The sequence below is a fragment of the Eleginops maclovinus genome, chromosome 9, assembly GCF_036324505.1.
Source record: "Eleginops maclovinus isolate JMC-PN-2008 ecotype Puerto Natales chromosome 9, JC_Emac_rtc_rv5, whole genome shotgun sequence".
NCBI classification, from domain to species: domain Eukaryota; kingdom Metazoa; phylum Chordata; class Actinopteri; order Perciformes; family Eleginopidae; genus Eleginops; species Eleginops maclovinus.
In genome coordinates, this window is record NC_086357.1 from 5,374,249 (window position 1) to 5,392,779 (window position 18,531).

The 18,531-nt window shown below is 39.8% G+C and overlaps 1 protein-coding gene across 1 annotated transcript; it reads left to right on the forward strand.

The window, feature by feature from the left end:
* Positions 1 to 3,810: 3,810 nt before the first annotated feature.
* Positions 3,811 to 17,968, forward strand: mep1ba (meprin A subunit beta a). The gene is made up of 13 exons (XM_063891844.1): positions 3,811 to 3,863; positions 3,954 to 3,997; positions 7,851 to 7,929; positions 8,021 to 8,138; positions 9,003 to 9,181; positions 9,740 to 9,958; positions 11,011 to 11,160; positions 14,073 to 14,288; positions 14,497 to 14,753; positions 15,799 to 16,009; positions 16,087 to 16,263; positions 17,392 to 17,645; positions 17,789 to 17,968. The coding sequence occupies exons 2-13, from the start codon at positions 3,971 to 3,973 to the stop codon at positions 17,831 to 17,833; spliced, it is 1,932 nt and encodes a 643-aa protein (XP_063747914.1). The 5' UTR covers positions 3,811 to 3,863; positions 3,954 to 3,970; the 3' UTR covers positions 17,834 to 17,968.
* The last annotated feature ends 563 nt before the right edge of the window (positions 17,969 to 18,531 follow it).

Genomic DNA, 18,531 nt, shown 5'->3' on the forward strand with positions numbered 1-18,531 from the left:
GGGATCCCTCCCCCAGGACAGACAGACGTGCAATAGATGTCTTGTGTAAATTAAAAAGATAATGTATTTAAAACATAGGTAGTCCAAATGCTGGAGAATGCATGTGTCTACAGTATAAATATTATCATTTATTGCATTTATTTGTGTTATCTGCTTTAAATGACCTGGACATTTTATTTACTTTTATCCTGTTCAGTTTTAGTAACATATTGATGGATCTATGTCGTAGTCTTAGATGTAAACTGTTCTGTTCAAACCTCCAAAATGTCCATAAAAATATTTGGAACAAGACCTACACCTCGAAAATGTGTTAAATCTCAATCTGTATGGCAGCCATTCCATTCCAGTGTCTGTTGAATTCCAACACAGAGAAATGTTGTCAGTAGTTTATAGAATACAATAAAATATAGAAATGATAATGCTGCAGTGGTTTCTTAATTTTTCCAGAGCTGTCTGTGTCCTCAGTAATAGATGCAGACCTGGCAAACAGTAAAATAGTATCTATTTTTTCTTTCCATAACTGTACCTCATTGTCCTCCATATAAACAGCCATTTACACAAATCTCGTCCCTTTCTTCAGTTAAAAGATTCATTCCTCATGATACCCTGCCAAATCTCGTTCCTTTCTTCAGTTAAAAGATTCATTCCTCATGATACCCTGCCAAATCTCGTCCCTTTCTTCAGTTAAAAGATTCATTCCTCATGATACCCTGCCAAATCTCGTCCCTTTCTTCAGTTAAAAGATTCATTCCTCATGATACCCTGCCAAATCTCTTCCTTTCTACAGTTAAAAGATTCATTCCTCATGATACCCTGCCAAATCTCGTCCTTTCTTCAGTTAAAAGATTCATTCCTCATGATACCCTGCCAAATCTCGTTCCTTTCTTCAGTTAAAAGATTCATTCCTCATGATACCCTGCCAAATTTCAATATAAGAGCAAACAGATTCCGCTGGTCGGCCTCATGGGATTTCAAATAACATCCATCTGGCTGATGTGTACAAGAATTAATTAGCAACATATCAAATAACTTCATAACACAACCATCCTCTGTCAGTGACACAAATGTCACATAATGTATTACTTTCTTTGGATCTAGCACATTATATTTATTTATTACATGGCTTAGCTGAATACTCGATTATGATGGTGATCACCAGTTTGGTGTTCTTTTCCCCATAATGATCGCCTCGCTGCAACTTTCTTACATGTTTAACCTTTTATAATAACTCTACATTATCTTCATTATTATTATTACTTATTTTATTATTGCTCTTCAATGTTCTACAATAACAATAATAATAATTGTAACTATATTGCCTTGTTTTTATGATGCCGCAGCATAACAAATCTCCCAAATTGGGATCAATAAAGTATTCTATTTTATTGTATTCTATAAATTAAACGCACAACTTTTATTCACTTTCTTTATTATTCTGTAATTATTAATTTTATTACCATTATAATGGTCATTGCCTCAATAACATTTCTACAGTTTATGTTCATTTACAATCTCCAAGATTTGTTTTCCCTTTATCCAACTCCTACTATTTTGTGTTCACTTTGTCTGACAGTTCACCTGTTTATTTGGATTTGTAATAAATCTGTCGTCTGTCTGTCTAATCCAACCCTCTGCACCAGGGAATTTTTAGAAGACCGGCTATAAATACAAGATAAGCTAATCATGACTATAAAATTAATAATTCATTTGACAGCAGTAATCTCCCCGTTGTAAAGATCAGATCATGTGAAAGTTCCGTGCTCTGCAGTGATCATCTGTACAAAAAGTTGGAACAACATTTGTTCAGACAGAGCAGGACTGAGGCAGGTCACACCACACAGTCTGTGTTAGTGTGTGTGTGTGTGTGTGTGTGTGTGTGTGTGTGTGTGTGTGTGTGTGTGTGCAGCTGGAGCCATGGCACTCCAGTGGATCGTTCTGTTCTTTGGGCTGGGACTGGTAAGTGTGAAAAATGAACAATCGTATTGATCTCCAGGGCTTCAATGAGAAACACTACAGGTATAAAGGGAAACTATATAACCTAAGAATATGAAATATATATTTAATTAAATAAAAAATGCAGTTATATATTATATAAATCATAAAACTTTCCCATTTAATTACTTACTTTAAGAAATAACAATTGTATATAAATGTAATCCCTGAACCATGTTCGATATGTTTGTACATTTTTTTTTACAAATGGATACATGTTTGCTTGCTCCATAATTCAAAATAAGCTGCCATAAAAATATATATATTTTTGGGGTATGAAATGTTCTATAAATCAGGGGAAAGCTTTCAGAATATGGATACAGTGGCTTGCAAAGGTATTTTACCCCCTTGGGTTTATATCAGATTTGTCTGGTCTACAAATTGTACTTAGACATGTATCCAGTCATTTTTTTATAGCAAACTCATGTGCTCCAACAGTTCCCTTTTGATGTCAAAATTAATTATCTGTCAGCAAATGGGGTAAGTATCTACCATCTCAGCACAGTGTGGGTGGATTTCAGACCATTGTTCTTGGCAGATTTGCTCCAGGTGGTTCAGGTTGGTTGCATGACGCTTATAGAATGCAGCTTTCCAACAGTATGACAGTCTCTCAATGGGATCGAGACTTTGCCACTGTAGGACATCAACCTGTGTGTTGTGATTGACACTGTGATTATTTGTATGAAAGGTTTTCTGACATGTTATGCTTTTATATGCAAAATGTGCCATTATGTAATGCTAACTGTGGGTGAATCTACAGACCAAAAATAAACATAATTATTTAATGAAAGCCTAAATCAACATTTTGGATGTTGTCCCACTAGTCTGAAAGAAGACTTGTAAGGAGCAAACTGCCAAATATCCTAAAATGTACCAGTGACTTTAGAAAAATGATAACATGGTTGGTGCCCCTGTTACACGGAGATTGGACCCACCTGTGGCTGCCCACCAAAAGAATAAATCTATGATATGCAACTCATGTAAAATACTAAGTTACTGTGCTGTAACATGGGCCAAAGTTAACAGGTTTTTCTTTCAGTCATGTAATTTAATAAGCTAAGTCACTGAAGCAAATGTTGTGATTGAAACAAATCCCAACAAATAATAATATAAAAGATCAAAACAAAGCTTCATAAGTAATGTATTTATTACCCCAAACTTCTTTTAATGTTCTGTATCTTGGGCCAAAGTAGATAAAACAATTGTAACAAAGTCATTGGCACAAGCTTTGTTACAAAATCAAACACCAATAATGGCATTTTATGTTTTTTTTTACTTTATACTGAACTGAAAATGTTAAAATCTCCTTCTTCCTGATCAAATGTGCCCGTTATTAAATGATTGACTCCATCCCGCCCCCGCAGTAAAATGATTCTAGAACCACCACTGCCATCCTGGTTGTCAGAACATTTCTTAAATAATGTCATAAATAATTTGTATTTATTGATTTTCTAATGTATTCCTGTGTTTTTAGGCAGCAGCTAAGCTAACAGGAGATAAAGGTGAGTCACATGTTATGATGTTTTTGGGGTGAAAAGTGTTTACTGTTTATTTCAAACACACAATAGTCAACATAAGGATGTTAAAAAAAGCCTACATTGTATTCATTAAATGTCTTCCATTTTACATTACTTTTTGACACTCAACATTTATATTTAACCAAATGCTTTGATGTGCTGTTGTTTCTGAGTATGAAAATATGTGGCATGTTTAGGTTATCATGCCTCAGGTCTGTGCTAACTGCACCAGTACAATAATCATTGCGTCAATAGAACCATACTGATTTCTCATATTTGAGCTTCATGTTATTGACTCTACAGAAACTGATGTTGATGAAGGCCATGACTGGGACATCTTTAACATCAATGAAGGTGTGTGGACACTTTTGTTGTTGTGCTTTGTTGCATAATCTGCCCATGTCTCTGAAGATTTTAATATACCAATACAATTTATCTGTGCAGCGGGGGGGCTGGATCTGATGGAGGGAGACATCGATCTGGAAGAGGTGAGGCCGTCCAGCCTGTCTGAGTATGACTTTATATCTGCACACACAAAATAATATACTGAAAAGAGAGCATTTAGCTAATCACCGATAACAGTCAGAAATGACTAGAATAACAAAGTTTAAATTATTTTTTTTTCATTTTATATTAATTAATAAATATAGGGCACCATATAACATTTACACTCCATGATTATCATTTCCAAAATAATAAGAAACATTTATACTATTGTGATATATATATATATATATATATATATAACTCAAATAATAATAATGCTATCAGACAAAAATGTACTACACAACATTTCCCCCCTTTTTTGGCAATTACTTTGACTTAATGCAGTGGTTCCCAAAGTGTGGGTCGCGCCCCCCTAGGGGGTCGCGGAGGTATTGCAGGGGGGTCGCGGGGGAGGGGTACGGTTTGCGTGAACTGCAGAACCGCGTCTGTTGTTAAGGTGGCACGTAATACAGTTGTTTAGTCTACATGCCACCATGAGCCTATACCACCTTAACTAACGGACCACTCACCCTGGGGTGCGTTTCCCAAAAACTTTTTGATAACAGTAGCCATGCGTGAGTCTGAGAACTGAACATTTTAAAATGGAAAAGTTTTTAACAGCGGGTCCAATCAAGCGTAAGCCTACTTTACAGTACGAGCCATCAAGCACTCCGACTCAGAAAAAGACGAGGAGATATGACGAGGTGTACATCGGGCTGGGCTTCACTAGTACGCTGGTAGGTGGTGAGGAAAGACCGCAGTGTGTTCTATGTTTAAGAGTGCTAGCCGCTGACAGTCTAAAACCCAGCAAGCTTAAACGTCACCTGGAGACCACACACCCTGAGCATAAAGACAAGCCGGCTGATTTCTTTCAGAGAAAATTAAATGTGGTATCCAACAGACTAGTTTCGTAAAATCTGCGTCTGTCCCTGCCAATGCTCAGCTTGCCTCCTATAAAGTGGCCTACCGTGTCGCACAGTGCAAAAAACCACACTCAATAGCTGAGGAACTGATACTGCCCTGTGCTATCGATATGGTTGCCACTATGATTGACGAGGCAACAGCAAACAAGTTAAAAGTGATTCCTCTCTCTAACAACACTGTTGGGAGACGCATACTTGATATGTCAAGTGACATAGCGGAGCAGGTCAACGATATGGTGCGTGCAAGCACCCGGTTTGCTCTGCAGGTGGATGAAGCCACCGACAGCAACAAGGACTGTTTATTAATCACATACGTCCGATTCATTGCTGCAGGGGACATGAAAGAGGACCTGTTGTTCTGCAAAAAACTTAAAACGCGAGCCACTGCTGATGAACTTTTCAAAGTAATTGACACTTACTTGCAAGAGGCCAATCTGAAGTGGGAGGGTTGTGTTGGGGTGTGTAGTACAGATGGGGCTCAGGCAATGGCTGGGAAGCACAACGGGCTCCAAGCGCTCATAAAGCGTGTGTCGCCCAACGTTCATTGGACTCACTGTATGATCCATCGAGAAGCGTTGGCTTCTAAACAGCTGAGTCCCGAATTGAACGAGGTGATGACGGACGTCATTGCCACAGTGAACTACATCAAAACGCGCCCTGTTAAGGCCCAACTTTTCTCTGCGCTATGCGAGGAAATGGGATCCAATCACACAGCTGTTTTGTTTCACAGCGAAGCGCGATGGTTGTCACGTGGGAAGGTTCTGTCAGAGAACTTTTAATATTGACAAGAACGTTCACTCTCAAAACCGTTCCGGTATGGTACTGCACCTGGGGGGCGCTGGTGGGCCAGTGCAGAATGAATGTGGTCCTATGGAGCCCCACCCATAGATTCCTACATTTCTTTGGATATAATTTTTTTTTAAATCACTGCTATAGTTTTTTAAACATGGAATGGATAATCCTCACAAACGACACATAGCTAGTATTTTATATTCGCTTGATTTTGACTAAAATTAGGTTTTTGTAAATCGGATGATGTCATGCGTGATAAATTGCTTTACCGCACCTTGTGTCTCTCCTTCCCTTTCCTTTCCCTCGCAGCAACAGCTGCATACGATGGCAGCTGATTTGGCTCCGTGGGACCAAAGCCCATCTACGGAATATACGTCAATATTAAAAGTTCTCTGGCGTTGTTGATGTTCTGTGGACAGGTACCACAAAGCGTATTCTTCGGTCGTAACCAGTCGTGAGTTCTTCATTGACCAATCGGCTTTCATTAGCCAGATGCTAGCAGAACCTGGGTCGCAACTGCCCAACCTGTAAGAAAACAAAAGGCTATGACCCCCAGATTATTCCACTTTTGATGAAAAATCCCTGTCGACCTCTCGGAAACCACAGTAGTATTTTGGATTTTGTAGACGATATGCTAGGAGAATGATGTAGCTAGCCGCCTAGCTCCATAGGGGTCCATGTATTCTGCACTCGCCCGCGATCGCCCCCTAGGTGAACTGCAGCCAAATTCGGTACAATGGGGGTGAATAGAGAGTGAAGGGGCTTTCCGTAGACGGGCTTTGGTTCTGTCCAGGGTATTTGAGCTGCGGGAGGAAATTCGGATTTTTTTGGAGGAGGAGGGTCATGACCTCGCGGTTAATTACAGTGATGAAAATTTTCTTACGAAAGTTGCCTACCTCAGTGACATGTTCCAGAAATTAAATGAACTAAATCTGCAGATGCAAGGAACCAACACCCACCTTCCGCATCTTGCAGATAAAATAAAATCATTTTCAAGGAAATTGGAAATGTGGGAGCGGAAAATTGGGGAGGGAAACATAGACTCATTTCAGAACCTTCATGCTTTTCTTGAATCCAACAACATTCAGAACACAATCGTGCCTTGTATGAGAGCACACATCTCTGCCCTACAACAACATTTTCAGAGGTATTTTTCAGTGAAGGATTCAGCACAATATGACTGGATCCTAGACCCCTTCACTGCAGCCACACCTACTGACTTCAGCACTGCTGAAGAGGAGCAGTTCATTGATATCACATCAGACTCCACACTGAAACTGCAGTTTCAGGCCAAGTTACTGACTGCATTTTGGATTGGGGTGGAGGAGGACTACCCACTATTGGGTGGAAAGGCAATGGCAGTATTACTCCCTTTTGCCACGTCTTATCTTTGTGAGGTGGGCTTTTCTGCAGTGGCCTCCATAAAGACCAAATACAGGTCAAAGCTGGACATTGAGAATGAACTGAGGGTGGCCATCTCACAGTTACCACCACGATTTGAAAAGATCTGCAGTTCAAAGCAAGCCCACACTAGTCACTGAGATGTATGAAATATTTTATGAAAAAACAAATCTGGGGTATTTTTTCAAATTCAGTGCAGATGTTAAAAAGATGAAATAGGTTCAAAGTTGTACAATTTAAAAGTAAATGTAAGTTACTTTTTTTGTTATTTTGTCACTCAAGAAGAGAAGTTGCAGTTGCAAAGTTGTTAAAACAGTGCTGTTGCACACAAAACACATGAATAAATGTTATTTTGAAGTGTCTTGTAATGGTGATTATGCCCTTATTGTTTATTTGTACTGTTTGCGTGAATTTCAAAATACATTTTCAAGAAACTAAAAGTTTCGGTGTTTAGGGGGGGCTCCAAAATATGTTTAGGTCTTAAAGGGGGTCCCAGCAGAAAAAGTTTGGGAACCACTGACTTAATGTATTTATTATCATTATTATTATTAATTATTATTTGTATATTATTAATAAAGACACAAAAACTGTTATGTGATTCGGTTCCTATGATGATCATAACACTTTAATGTAACTTTACAAACATTGGTCACAATCACGCATCAAAATAATGATTCTAATGTACAGTATATAAATTACAGTATATATATTTACATGTTGTTCTCTTCATTGATATCAGTCAGTCAACAGGAACTCCATTATAGGAGAAAAATACCGCTGGCCAACAACCATCCCCTACTACCTGGAGGACAGTCTGGGTAAGACACTCACGCAGACTATCATGTTATTATGGGTATACACCAAATTACAATGTTTTTTCATCCTTGTTTTATACTCTATACTCTGCAGACATGAATGCAAAGGGAGTAATCCTGAAGGCGTTTGACCAGTACAGACTGAAGACCTGCATTGACTTTTCTCCGTGGAAAGGAGAGGAGAACTACATCTCTGTGTTCAAAGGGAGCGGGTGAGCGCTGTGCCTGGTCCATTTAAACTGACCAGAAGTATGTCGGTGCTGATACCATGTGTGATAGGTGAAATGTTTCACCACATACAGCTCCGTAAAAAGAAACCACTCCAAATTGTTGTTAAATCTCAATCTCTACATGTATGGCAGTCATTCCAGTGTCCGTTCAATTCCAACACAGACAAATGTTGTCAGTAGTTAGAATAGAATCAAATAATATAAAATAATAATAATAATTTAACTCAAAGACAAACCTTTAAATAGTAAAACCGGAGAAACTGATAATGCTGAAGATGTCTCTTATTTTTTTCCGAAAGCTGCATGTTGAGGCAAATGCTCCATTATCAACAAATGTTTGAGGCTACCCAAATTATAACTTCAAGAAAATCCATAGGCCAAACCAAATTTAATGTATAAACCAACTATACATTACCAGTCCAGAACCTAAGCTGGATATTTTGGTAACAAGATGTTTTTCAGGTTGATTGAAACTAAATCATATCTAAAAGGAGAGGGAATATTGGATTGCCATTATGAGAAGCTAATTTGGCGCAGCAAGGAAGTAGGGGTGGACGGGTGGATCAAAGAAACAGGACTTTGACCCAGGAGTACACACAATTTTGTAGGTTTGAGGATGTGTTGGTCTGTCACTGTTCACAATCTGCCTTTCCCAAGTGGCAACATTTTTTATCATAAATACTTTTAGCCCACAAGGAATTTCTACAACCACCTAATCTAAATGTAGAATAACTTCCAGTATGGGGCTATTGGACAAATGTCAATCTTCTGATACTAGATCTGAGATTTCTCCCTTGGCCAAAAAGACTATAAAGTGAAACGTGCATGGTGTGTTACCTTCCGTAGATGCTACTCCTCTGTCGGAAACCAGCGTGTGGGGAAGCAGCGGCTGTCCATAGGTAGCAATTGTGATCGATTAGGAACCGTTGAGCACGAGTTCCTGCACGCTCTGGGCTTCTGGCATGAGCAGTCCAGAGCCGACCGCGATGATTACGTCGACATCATGTGGGATCGCATTGAACCTGGTAACATTGATCTATAACACTTTGAATTACATCTCACTTAATACAGTGGATACTCATGTAGGAACTTCATTCAATAAATGAGTACACAAACTATAAAGTGGTGCAGAAATTACTCCTAAAAACCCTAAAAAGGGTTAGCATTTTACCATAAAATACATCAGTAAATACCCTACTTGTGAACATCTGCAACTTTCATGTGCCAAGAAAAATGGCTGTTGAGAAGAAGTGACTGAATGAGACAACTTAGTCATGATGCTAAACAAGAGTCGCATTTAGCTTAACGGTGGTGTTCATAACCTAACGTCAGCTTTTGACTTCAGATGATTGCATTTACTTTTCAAAATTCTGTTAAATTGTAAAGAATATTCTGCTTAAAAAACATGTAATGATCATAAACATGTTTGCCAAAATTGCTTTTTGTTGAGGGAACCCCTGTGATGCTAACTTCTTGTTCTGCGTCATAACAACTCTATTATCTATACGTTATTTTGTCCTTGAATTTGCATGCTATCTGAATCGATTTCTAAAATAAACTAACCCTATTCTTTGATTTCCCAGGTAAAGAGCACAACTTTAAAACATACGACGACACGGTGTCCAGTGCTCTGGCCGTTCCCTATGACTACGGCTCTGTGATGCACTACAGCAAGACGTCCTTCAACATCGCCTCAGAGCCCACCATCGTGACTAAGATCCCCCACTTCATGGATGTGATTGGTCAGAGGATGGGCTTCAGTGCCAGTGACCTCACCAAGCTCAACCGCCTCTACAACTGCAGTACGTTGATTTGTCCATCAAAGTGTAAATGAGGCATTAAAGCTGAACTCTGGGAGTTCAACAATCAATAACCTAAATAAGGTCATGTAATCATATTTGTGTGAGGTACAGGTAAGGTCAGACTTTATCTGGCATACACTGAAGCTAATATATTGTTAATAAATAATCGTAGGCAGTAATCTCTAATTATAAGCCCTCAGTACTAAAGCCATTTGTTATGATTGGTTTGTCAGCAGTATTTACGGTAATGTAAAAAAAACCTTTCAAACTTTGCAAATCACCATTTTGTTTTACTATTATTTATACATAGTTGTATTCTATTTGATATTTTATTGAATTTCTTTGTAAAATAGGTCAACTGTCAATGTTCCCTGGGATAAATGCAGTTGTCTGACTCATTTTGAAAATGAATGGCCTTATTTTTATTCAATTGTGTGAAGTGGTGTAGCCTGGGACAACATGCAATTAATTTCCCTTTTTGAAAAGGCATTGGTGGTGTGTTCTTTTCTTTTATCTTGTGGTCATGGCATTATTTATGCAGAAAGTTCTCAGGTGTCAGATCAGAACACTTTAGTCACTCTATGAACTCTTGAAGCCAGGTGAACTTATGTTCGAGATGATGTAACAATATTAGGCACTTTTGCTCTCTACCTGCATATCAGCTCTCAGTTATCAAGCTGGCTGATGCACTGCCTCATATCAACACCTTGTTCCTTGTATCACTCCTTTCATGCTGGGCAAATAAAAGCTGGATATGTGATAACATATTTGATCAAACGCATTCTGATTTTAAACTCTTACATAAGAAGTTTCCATCTAATAATTATGAGAATGGCGCTCTAATGAGAATGTGCAGTCATGCATACTGAATGATTTAGATCTTTCTATGCATGTAAACTGTTTATTGTCTTTGCAATACTATGTACATTTTGGTAGCATTATGACTTTGATGACTTGTACAGAGATTTCTTGTCACCCCAGATAAAAGTCTTGGTTATTCAAGGCTGCTGCATCTCTATTTTCATTCAAATATTACTGTTTCCCCTCCACAGCGAAGTCTTCTACCTTTGTGGACAGCTGTAACTTTGAGGAGGAAAACATCTGTGGCATGATTCTGGGTCCTGGTAACGCAAAGTGGGAGCACCGCAGTTCTGTGAGCGGAGGGCCTCAGACTGACTTCTCCAACCTGGGTCAATGTAAAGGTCAGACATGTGGACTCGAGTCACATGACTTGGACTCGAGTCAGACTCGAGTCATGATTTTAATGACTTCAGACTTGACTTGATCAAATTCGGCATGACTTACGACTCGACTTGGACTTGAATACTATTAACTCGAGACTTGACTCGGACTTTGCCTCTTTTACTTGTAATGACTTGACATGCCTCGAGTCAAAAGCTAAATTTCCTGATCATGGACATCCTTCCCTGCAATGCGAACCTGCGAAGCCCCAAAGACCGCAAAGTGAGAGAGCCGGCAGGCAAGTGCGAGCAATGCAATCATGTGGTGGATTTTGGCCTTTTTGGATTGGATCAGGGACCTAACCAGCGTGATTGGATAATCCCCGGGTTTCCCCTCATTAATATTCACGATTTCCCCGGATTTCATCTACGGAAAAGATGCAATTGTGCCACGGAAGGGAAGCCTAGTCGAGAGCTGTCCGTCTGGTCTGCGTCTCTCTCAGTTGCAATTGGCAGGTTTAAGATCCAGATTAGGTTCATGGTTGTGAATTATCTATGTAAATCGACTCTATAGATAACACGTTCATTCTACATGTTGAATGATGATAGCGTAATACAAATATAGGCTATACATACAATGACAAAACTGCCGTGGGCTATATGTTATCCGTATCCTTTGTTAAAATTAATGTTCAATAGCTCTATGCCAATGGGAACAACAGAACGTGCGCATTACATATGGACCAATGCGACACGTTCATTACGGCCGTGGACCGATAAACACTCAGTACCGTACGCACACCAACCGGCATTTGCGTGTTTAACACCGTGTTTAACACTGGCGTTACCGCCGCTTAACTTAAATAATGAACAACTGCTTTTAATTACGACTTGGCCGAGATCTTAACGTGCTGTTCATGCGTTTCCCATGAATAGCCTACTACTATAACTCGGAGCGGAGCAGGATATAATGCGCATGTGCGACGTTGCTAGGCAACGTGTACAAAGGCTGGGGGGGTGGGGGGGGATGCCCCCAGACCCCCCAGATGCCCCCAGACCCCCCAGACCCCCCTACAACGGTTTAGTTTGTCACCTTTTTCAGCCCTTCTGAGTTTGCAGGTATGTACACAAATAACTAAGATTAGGGAGGTGTACTCTGTCTCTCTCTCTGTCTGTCTGTCTCTCAAGCGCCTACCCCCAGCACCTTTCATTGTGTGTAGTCATGCTGCTTAATTGTTATGCAGATTAAACATTGTTTTATTGAAATATTAGGTTTCTTTGTGATTTAAGCAAAATGTTGACCTACTGTAACTGGCATCCACTGAAGCATCAATGCCAGTTACATGCATCCACACAGTCCATGCCTCACTAGTCAAGGCGCTTTACCAACTTTAGGATGACAGTGGTGCCTTCCGTGCTCATACATTTCTAACCCACCATTCACACACAATACTTTGAAGGTCTTTGGGCGCATGCGTATATACAGATATATAAAATATATGCATAGTTTAATCTGTATGTATAAAAAAATACTGAAGATTAGGTTGATATGTTGAAATTGTGTGATCGTTAGTCTGATAATGGCATTATTAAGTGAAGAGTACATGATGACTTGTTCAGGACTCGAAGAAGCTTGGGACTTGGACTTGGACTCGACTTGGCTTTGGTGTTACTTGGACTTGGACTCGACTTGCCCTTCTCTGTCTTTACTTGGGACTTGACTTGGACTTGACTGCTGAGACTTGGGACTTACTTGGGACTTGCCAAACAGTGACTTCTGCCACCTCTGGTAAAGGTAACTGTAAATCCAAATAAGTGACAGTGAAAGTCATACATTTTGCTTTAAAAAAATCTACTTAAGAATCAGAAAGTTTTTGAGTTGCTAAATTTGTCACAACGTATAATTTCTTTTGCAATTTCAGGGAAAAAGTGCAGTCACAAAAATGCATCTTGAGTTGAAACAGTTCATCATGGAAGTGAAACCCTGAGAAATGCAGATCAATACTCATACTCTTCTCTGTGTTGATGTCCTGATAGCAGTTATTACAAAGAAAGCTAATCACTTGTTTGTTTTCTTATCTAGCCTCATTGATAGCTGGCCTTGGTGTTTACTGATTTATAACATAAGCTGTACAAAGTACGGGCTGGCAGTGAAAAACACATTGATTATGATGGTTATTAGGATTAGTTTTATAATTGTTCAGATTAATAGCAATATAGTAGTGTTTCATTTAATACAATTAAGTGTGTGTTTTGTCATAAGTTTAAAAAGAAAAGTAAAAATTCATGCTGAAATCTTTACGCAAGCCCTGAGAGGCCAAAAACAGCTCTTATGATCTTATGTTTTGATTCTGACCTAAATAGTTTTTTCTTCTCTGTATTTGAATTAACAACAGGTGTTAATCTTTCAACACGAACATTTAAAATGACTGTCACATCACTATTTATTTGATAACAATTGAGAACATGGTGTTGTGTGGAGCACTTCATTCTCTAGTGGCCCAAAGGAGTATTACAACAGCAAACATTGAACGATTGTCCAGACAAAAAAAGTTGTTATTCTCCACCTGTTTTCACAGATTAAGGAGTTCACTGTTGTTGTTGTTGTTGTTGTTGATGATGTTTTTTGAAGGATTATTCTTATAAATCTTTTTACCAACTGTTCTTAACTCATGAATAACAATATATCTTAAACAACACTTAGAAATAAATTCAATGTTCTCTTTCTTGCCTCTCAGGGCTTTCGTCATCCACCCCTTATGGTAGCTTGTAACTTTTATCGTCCCTTAGTATACGCAGCATGACTTGGAGGAGACTTAAACATATTGAATTGTCAATGATGAACTAGGCTCTTAAATATGTGACCGTAAATTGTAATATCACAAACCTTTAAAGAGCCAACCAAACCCAACGTTGTCTCCCGCTGCCCTCAGGAAAAGGTTACTTCATGCACTTCAGCACAGCCTCGGCTGTACCGGGTGACCGTGCCTTGCTGGAGAGTCGTTGGCTTTACCCTAAACCCGGACCCCAGTGTCTGACCTTCTTCCTCCATAACAACGGGGCGGCCGATGATGTTCTCAATATCTGGGTGAGAGAGTATAACGAGGCGAACCCTGGCGGCAAACTGAGGCTCTTCAAGAGTATTATAGGTAACAAATGAAACATTACATATCGTGAGATGTATAGTATAAAAACAATTAAAGCTTCTGAATGCACCATTTTTAAGTTTCTGACTTAGGTTCCCGTGTTCACCATGTAATCACATCAATCAAAAGAAGCTTGGATCAAATTAAAAACTCACCTACAACCTCATTCATAGGAACTAGTTTTTTCATAAAATCTTCATTCTCCTTACAGGAGGAGTCATGGGCTCCTGGGAGCTGCATAACATCAATGTGAATGTGACAAAGAAGGCCCGAGTGGTTTTTGAGGGCGTGAGTGGAATTAATCCATCAAAGGGAGGATTCTCTCTGGATGACATTAACCTGTCCTCCACAAAGTGTCCTCAGCACATCTGGCACATCCGCAACATCACCCGCCAGCTGGACACCACCCCAGTAGGAGAGAAAGTGTACAGCCCCCGCTTTCTGTCCCCTGCTGGTTACTCATTCCAGGTAAATGCCTTTGAAATATTTAATCTTGAAACAATACCAAACTTTACTCACATGCAGTATAGCTAAGGATGCTGAGTGGTCAATTAAATGGCCACTGTGTAGGAGACAGATGCCGAAAATGCGGACTTTCATGACAGGAAATGCATGCATCATATTTTATTCCTCCATGGGTTTCAATTAGGTATACACAACATCCACTGGTCAAATAAAATATTGTGTGCCCTATATGCAGTTTCCCAGGCTTGATTCTACCGGCTCCATACCATCCTCTTTCTCCCCTGCCTTTGTTTAATCTCTTTATTAGCTTGCAGTAATGCCACCAAAAGAAATGAAATAATAGTTTATAATAAGTCATCTAACTTTTCATTTAACTTTAATTTATCTGGCCAACAGTCAGTCTACATAAACCTTCTGAAATGTACAGTTTAACACAGGTAAGCTATGCGGTATCTCACAAAATTAGTAAACAGCTGATAAGCGCTCACTGATTGAGACATTTTGCGTGACTGCTTAGTGACTTTGTATGAGCTCAAAATCACAATCACAAGTAATTTACACTTTGAGATACCCCCAATTCAGGATTTAGGGGGCATTATTAACAGAATTAAAAAATAAAATGTATAACTTAAGTCTTTGTTAGTTTACGATCACCTGACACGTTTTGGGGTTTTAGTTAGTTCAAGTCGTTCATATTTTATAGGGAGAGCTCCTCTTGCATGGAGTTCACTTCTGTATGTTGCACGGCTATGTTCATACAGTAGCCCAGAATGGACAAACCAAAACCTGGTTCTACAGAGGGCCTTTGAGATTTTTAGTTACCTGACGGCCACCAGAGTTCTCTGACAGGCTCAGTAAGTGAGGGTTGCAATCTGGAACCTCACTTCGAGATACCACAAATACCAGGCGATAGTTCTTTAACTCACTCATTGCCCAAACATTCTTGCACTGATGTCTGCTGCAACAATGTTTTTCAACTATCTAATCATGAAGTTAAGTAAAAAAATTAAAAAATTAACATTATTTCATTCTGTTCTGTGATCTGCAGGTTGGTGTGTACCTAAACGGAAAAAGCAGCAGTTCGGAGAATATGGCCACCTACTTCTACCTGACCTCCGGCCCAAACGACCATAACCTCAAGTGGCCGTGTCCGTGGCAACAGGCAACTATGGCCCTGATGGACCAGCAGTCTGACATCAGACAGCAAATGAACATGCACCGAATGGTCACCACCGACCCTGACAAGATGTCTTCTGATGGTAAGAGAAGGATGGAAACTCTTTATACAATGAGTTGTTGCTTTGTCAGAGGATGACAGTGGGTCTGTTTCTCCCAGGCACCGAGTTATACTGGGACGATCCCAGGAAGGTGGGCTCGAAGGTGACAGCGTCCGATGGAAGCTATTACTATCGAGGCCCAGGCACTGGGACAAGTTCATTCATCACCCACAGCAGACTCAAGAGCAGGAACTTCATCAAAGGAGACGATGCCTACTTCCTCTTCAGTCTGGAAGGTGTGGAGACACAAGGCACCAGTATATGACAATATGGCAGGGTGTGGTTATGGTGCTGTCTACTGGTGAAGAGACATGCATGACTCGGCCGGAGATCTGACAGCTTGATGGGGAGGATGGATCAGTTACACTGATCCCCTGATGGAAACATGGTTCTTGAATGGATGTATAAAGAGAACTGGATACAGTGTTAGAAGCGGGGCCCCAATCATCCCTAAAAAATGTGCTCAGTGCTGCATAAAGTGAAAAATGGACTGACTGGTACAAAAAGTGACTTAGGGGACTTGGGCAGGTGCACTTGTGTTTTCCTAAAACCCTGCATCTGATCAGCTGGTCTTGGCCCAGGCAAATAAACATTTGAGGAAAATATTGGATTCAGCTTTGAGGGCATTTTTTAAACTTTTAACCCTTAATATTTAGATAAGGGCTATACACGTGATCGTGCTGGTTGGTTGATTTACTTCTAATGTCCATTGATCTTCAGACTTTTATTTCCCACTATAGTCAACAGGGGAACGTATTTTGGCTCACCTGACGTCACGGATTAGAACACAAGTGTGGTACCAACTTTTGCCAACTACAGAACATGTGCATCAACGGCCAGCGCACTTCCAGGGGGCTTGGGTTTTCTTCTCTTGCAGTAGGGTGGTTCCAGAGAGGGGAGACTTGTTCGGCACAGCAGTTTTAGGTTTTTTGTTGGGAAAAAGATTTTGAAAAATAAACCAGTTTTTTTTTGTCAAATCCTCTTGTGCTTTCGTAATACTCCTGTTGAAGAGCCACTGTGAGAGTCCCTGTTTACACTGAGTTAAAAATGATTATGATTATGATTGAAAGAGGAGGATATGACAAAGACAAACTCTGTATTTCTTCCCAAAAAATAGTCTTTTGACTCAACGTAAAAAGCACAATACTCAAACAAGTCATGTTGCTATGCTAAAACATGTCCCCCCTCTCAGGAATCAGCCTACGGCAGGAGACAAGAAGCAAGTTACCATCATGCTTTTTTGTCTGACTGAGTCACTCTTGTCTCTACAAGCAACAATAACCGCACCCCATGCCATAAACAAACATCTGTACTGTTTACCCAAGATCCCTGAAACCCCATGCTTGTTGTCTCCTTGTCCTCAGATATATCAGACCTGCTCATATCCCAGCCTCTTCCCCGCTCCGCAGTCCACGCTGAAACCAGGCTAGTGAAGGCTGCAGACCCAGTGGCTCCTCAGGGGCCAGCTAAGCACACACTTGTTGCAGCGGTGGCAGCGTGCGTGGCAGCAGCCATGGTGGTGGTTTCCATGGGGATCGTAGGGATAGCCTGGAGGAGGAGGAGACAGCAGGAGAGCGACGGGGTGGTGATCATCCAGGACATGCCTGGATTCATGGAAGTGAGTGTGAGTAAACCTTAGAGTCAGCAGTATTCACATCATGTCGATTTAGGTTAGCATTAATTTGTGTTAAGGCTAATAAAGCAAACCTATGCCTTTTGTGTTCAAATATCTGTACTAAATGTGTCTCTATTGTATTACAGGAGCACCCAACAACAGATTTACCATCTCCATTAACGACTCAATGATGTCCTGATCAAGAAGAAATCAGCATTTAAAAGAAAAAGACAGAATGCATTATTAAATTATCTCAAATGGTTATTTAGCCATTTGACTCATTTTCATGTATGATTTGAATTACTGTGTAAGAAATAAAACCTCAGAACATGTATGTCCAGTTATTCCAATCATTACAAGTCAGAAAGTGAATGTTTTCAGTACAGTGCTTACTTCCTGTATGCAATACTGTACAGTATGTGATTCCTGATATTATACTGATCATCAAAACTGTTTAATGACAGTTAAACATACTGGAGTTCCTGAACCTTACATTTGTTAAGAAACTCACCATGTTTCACTCTAACATGATAACTGACGCCTTTTTTTCAGTAACTTGGGTCAGAATACTCACAAACATCCTGAGACTAAAATTGGTCCCAAGAAATATTTTTAAAAACTAAAAAAAACTGTCAAAACTTATTTTTGTTGTGATGGGGTTACACAGAGGAACCCATTACTTCAATATTTTAATTTATCCTGTCTCCAGCCCTACTATTAGTTTGTGCTAGCTTGGTGGAATACTAGCCACACCTCTAAATGGCTTTTCTGAATGGATTGAAGTCTGAAATGTAAGCATGCTACACCAAAGATTATTGTTGAACAACCAAAGGGTCACACAGAGCATACATGTACTTTCTGATACCCGTGTTATTATTCCGTCCACCAA